Raw genomic sequence first — 4,974 nt, forward strand, 5'->3', positions numbered from 1 at the left:
TGAGAGCAAAAGCGTCTTGACTTTCTTTGAGAAAGGTTTGTATTTTGTCAACTGTATAAGTTATAATCATTATTTCCTCACAGTGTGACTCCCAAGACATATGAGAAGTGTTTTAGAGAGGAAAATGGCTTATTCATTACTTATCTGTCTGTGATATCAATACATATCTGGAAGATTCATTTATTTATTTATCTTAAAGGCCCTACAACCATTTTTAACATGCAAGTGACCTCACTGCAACCCAAATATTCTAATAACCCAGTTTGTCCTGAAAAAAAAATGATGTTCATATCTTGACTGTAGACAACACGGTTGATGTTTAAAAGCTTTTTTTATAAAATAAATCCAGACGGACAATAAACTGTAAAAATGGCCTCAGGCCCCAGAGGGTTAAAGGCGAGACTCATGGGCGCCAACACAACCCATTTTATTTAGATATCTTGTGCCAGATTTTCACCTCGCCAAAATTTAGCCTACCCTTTTGGAGCGTTATTTTTGGACCCTTCCTGACAAGCTAGTTTAAGTCTTTTATCAAAGGCTGAAGTTGGATGGGGAGAAAAAACAACGCGCCTGTCTACTGTTGCTGTGTTTTTTTAGGCCTCAGGGAACCGCCACCCAAATGTCGTTATATAGTTGTCTGACCCGTCAATATAGTGACAGCGATGCTACTTTGACTTTGCAGGTACCTGTTCAACGATGCCGAGGTGAAGCCCTTCGACTCGGCCCAGCTGGCCTCCGAGTGCTTCGGGGGGGAAATGACGGTACGAGTAAGCGCAGTCAGAAGAGAAATAAAAACCAAAATGGTATTGTGTCGCTTTTGGATTTCGCTGACATTAGTTTCTCCTTTCAGACTAAAACCTACGACTCCGTCACCGACAAGTTCATGGACTTCTCTTTCGAGAAGGTAAAGATGTTTAGTTTTTTTTAAAAATCTCATTCGGTTTTTCGTCACCACGTGAGTGACCCAGAAGGTAACGGTGAAGTGTTGATTGAACTCGCAGACACACAGTGCCTACATGCTCTTCTACAAGAGGGTGGAGCTGGAGGAGGAGAACGGGAAGGACTTCAGCTTTGACGTCTCTCCTGATCTGCTGGAGGTACTGAGGGACTAATTTTTATAGTTTGATTCATGTAAAGTACATTTAAATGTTACTTTAACATGTCTGTGTGTTTCTTTCAGTGGATTTGGCACGACAACATGCAGTTCCTCCAGGATAAAAATATATTTGAACACACCTACTTTGGGTGAGTAGATCGATAGAAAGATAGATATTGATCCAAATAAAATGGGAAATTACGGTTTTACAGCAGCACAGTACATCAGTCACACAACACTGAATATAAATCTAAATGAGATACGTACACGTAAGTATTAAACCTTAGAAAATATTTATGTTTTGACAGAATGAACTAATGACTTCTCACCCATGTTATTACTTGGATTTAAAGGGTAACTAACGTTTCTTTTTCCTCCAGCCTTTCAAATAAGAGCCTAATAAATATAGACATACCAGTTAGTATCACGTCTCTCTCATGGAGCAAGTATTTATTTATTCAAATAAAATACTGGGATGTGTACCATAGGCATGACTGGTTAGGACCGTTTTTTCAACCCTGTTTTTCTAAGTTTTTGTGTCTGATTGATTGACAATTTTTGACATTGCTCCAGTCGGCAGCGGCCAAACAAGCTACAATGTGGGTTAAGAGGGCCGTTGTCCAGCTTGTATTTGACTTCACAAAATCACTAGTTTTGCTGCTGACAGACTCAGATTAATATTCTAAGAGTCTGACGGCATTATTGAAAGGATTTCTAAGGAGGTCCACGTTTCCTTTTTTTAAACATCTGCAATATTGCGTTTGCTAAACTCACCAGACTCCATGTGGACAACAATTTTATAATCGTGAAACACACTTCATTCAAAGTAGACAGAAGCAAAATACAACTATGAAAAGCCGTTTTTGGGTCGTCCTTCCACTTTTCCAACCATTAAAATTATTATTTTTTTTTTTTTTAAATGGCGTCTGGTGGGTTTAGCGCTAGCAACTTCAGAGCCGTTTCTGGTTAAACAGAAAGGTCTCAAAGAGGTTTCAATGGTCTATCTCTGAAGGGATCCTTTCCATAATGTTGTCAGACACTGAGAATATTAATCTGAGCCTGTCAGCAACAAAACAAGCACTTTTGTGGAAGGGAAATACAAGCTGAACACATTGTGTATATTCACACACATTGTGCCGACTGCAGCGATCTCTCTTAAAACTGGACCAATGTCAGAGACTGTTGTCCCCATCCGTCACTTAAGGCTCTTCACTGGCTTCCAGTAGGTTTTAGAGTGCATTTTAAAATTTTGGTCCTTCCTGGTCTCTCTGAGGTCTTCAGACCTTCTAACTGTCCCCAGAACCGGTTTTAAAACCAGAGGTGATGGAGCTTTTCCTGTGGTGGCTCCAAGACTCTGGATCTCTCTCCCTTTAGCTTTGAGAGCTTTGGATTCTGTGGTAATTGTGAAAAAAAACACCTGAAGACACATCTTTTTAGACCAGCTCTTAACCAGCAACATGGCTCAGTGTTTCATGTGCTGCTGTTTTTATTTGTTTTTACTGTAAAGCACTTTGGGACCCTTCTTGTCTGTGAAAGGTGCGTTTTTAAATAGTTTACTCACTTACTTAGACACACAAACATAGAAAAATAGGGTTCCAGGTTGGGAAAAACGGTGGTTACCCTTTAAGTTCCTTAATTAAAGGGATATTGATGTTTCTATGACCCCCTCCCGCCCAGTTTCATGTGGCAGCTCTGCAGCAGCATTCCCAGCACGCTACCGGACCCCAAAGCCGTCTCCCTCATGACCGCTAAGGTGAGCAATAAAACAGATTCACGCGTTTTATTTCGTCTTTAAAGTCAGATTTTACAGTGAAAGAAGGTTGCAGGATTTTATTTTGACAATTAAACATGTTTATGGTAATTAAGAAATACTCAAATGTTTATTCTTTGACGCTAACTCAAATTGTAACCATACAACCCCTATAACATAACACAACGTAACATAGCATTTACTGATAATATAATTATTATAGCTATTATAATTTATGGATGTGACACCTTTTAATTAAGCTACAAATACAAAACGTTAACGGTAAATGTCATTTCCTTTGCAGCTCAGCACGTCCTTTGTCCTCGAGACGTTCATTCACTCCAAGGAGAAGGTAACGCACGCTCACCTTAGTGTCGGCACATTTGGTTTTAAACTGCTGGAAGACAATCGGACTGATGTGTTCCCCCCCCCCCCACAGCCCACCATGCTGCAGTGGATCGAACTCCTCACCAAACAGTTCAACAACAGCCAGGCCGCCTGCGAGGTTTGAAATTAAATGTGAAATTATGGAAATAAACAGGAAACATAAGCTTGCCTTTATCAGTTCACTCGCCCCTGTCTTGTTCTTTCTGTGTATTTCTGTGGGCTTTGGATCACAAGCTTGTTGTCTTTGTCCTAAATGGCTGAATCAACAGAAATATAGTGACTCCTCTCATCTTCTAGTTTCATATGATACAGAGTAAACTGAAAATCAAATGAAAATCGACTTTGAATTGGAAAATCGTGTGTATTTCACTTTTTCCTTTTTGTAATCCCCAGCCCAATTTAATAACTGCTTGTTGTTGTTTCACTACACTTCATATTTGGTACATTTTTTTTATTTTCCTTTTCCTGCGTTTCAGTGGTTTTTGGATCGGATGGCTGACGACAACTGGTGGCCGATGCAGATCCTCATAAAGTGCCCCAATCAGATAGTCCGACAAGTGAGTTATTTACAGTGTCAACATAAATGATCTGCACAATATGAGGAAAATACGCGGTTACGTTGGATGTTAAATCTTGCTTTGTTTGCCTGAGTTACAACAGTTAATTGCCTCTCAAATTAGTTAATTTGAGTACTAATACTACACTGAAAATACTCCACTGCTTATTGAATTTAAGAGGGTTAGGGTTACCAGTAAAAGAACGATTGACAGTTACATTTTTTTTTTTTTTTTTTTACTTTATTGCCCTAATTAAACATTGCAGGCAATTTTAGCAACACAATACAATGCGTTTAAACTCTTTCAATGAAAGGTCGAAGCAACAAAAAATAAAAAATAGAAGGGTCACCTTGTGGTTGAACTCCATTCAACACCCATACTGACTACACAGAAACAGGATGAACAAACCATTACACATCAGTATGTTTAAATTATTCTAAATCAAGGCCTAGAAGGACAGGGGTTCATCCTTTCACAAGCAAAGATACCTTCAACTGTAAAATAGAAGTCATATGGAGTTTTTTTGTCTCCACTGAGCAACTGTAGGGGGGGGGGGGGGGGGGGGGGGGGGGGGGGGGGGGGCGCAGGCTTCATCCAATTAATTGTAATTATTTTTCTTGCGGTGATTAACACAATATGTAACATGTAGCTTTGGTCCTTTTTTTTTAGAAAGCAAGCGTTCAGGTATTTTCTCCAGTGAGAAAAACAACGGGTCCGAGGGGAAATCCATCTTGATGATTTTGTCCCACTGACAGTTACGTTTTAAAGTGCAGTTTTCTACTGATATTTTCTTTCAACCAACACAAACACCTGTGAGTGCCTTTTGCGATTCATCCAGCTGACGATTAAAAAAAACAAAACAAAAAAAACTTGGCTGCTACAGCAGGAAAACGTCCTTTTAAAAGGCAGAACACCTCGGACAGAACAGTTAATTGCCTCTCAAGTTAGTTCATTTGAATGTTTGGCATGGTTGGAAAAAGTATTTAGATCCTTTACTGCAGTGAAAGTACTAATACCACACTGATAATACTCCACTGCTTATTGAATTTAAGAGAAATTAAAGAAAGTCATTTCCAATGTTCATTCATTGAACAAACTGAATTTTGAATTTAATATAAAACGGTTATGGTTACCAGTAGAAGAACGATTGACAGTTACATTTTAAAGTGCAGTTTTCTACTGAT

At 39.1% G+C, this 4,974-nt stretch overlaps 1 protein-coding gene across 1 annotated transcript in view; it reads left to right on the top strand.

Moving 5' to 3' along the window:
• Positions 1–4,974, top strand: part of usp34 (ubiquitin specific peptidase 34) — a gene marked incomplete in the record, with an annotated part of 152,736 nt that overhangs the window by 120,274 nt on the left and 27,488 nt on the right. The window contains 8 exon segments of the mRNA XM_032516524.1: positions 683–761; positions 851–904; positions 1,002–1,097; positions 1,181–1,245; positions 2,774–2,849; positions 3,151–3,198; positions 3,286–3,351; positions 3,710–3,790. Coding sequence (XP_032372415.1) covers positions 683–761; positions 851–904; positions 1,002–1,097; positions 1,181–1,245; positions 2,774–2,849; positions 3,151–3,198; positions 3,286–3,351; positions 3,710–3,790 — 565 coding nt within the window.

Source organism: Etheostoma spectabile, chromosome 5 (assembly GCF_008692095.1).
Source record: "Etheostoma spectabile isolate EspeVRDwgs_2016 chromosome 5, UIUC_Espe_1.0, whole genome shotgun sequence".
Classification (NCBI taxonomy): domain Eukaryota; kingdom Metazoa; phylum Chordata; class Actinopteri; order Perciformes; family Percidae; genus Etheostoma; species Etheostoma spectabile.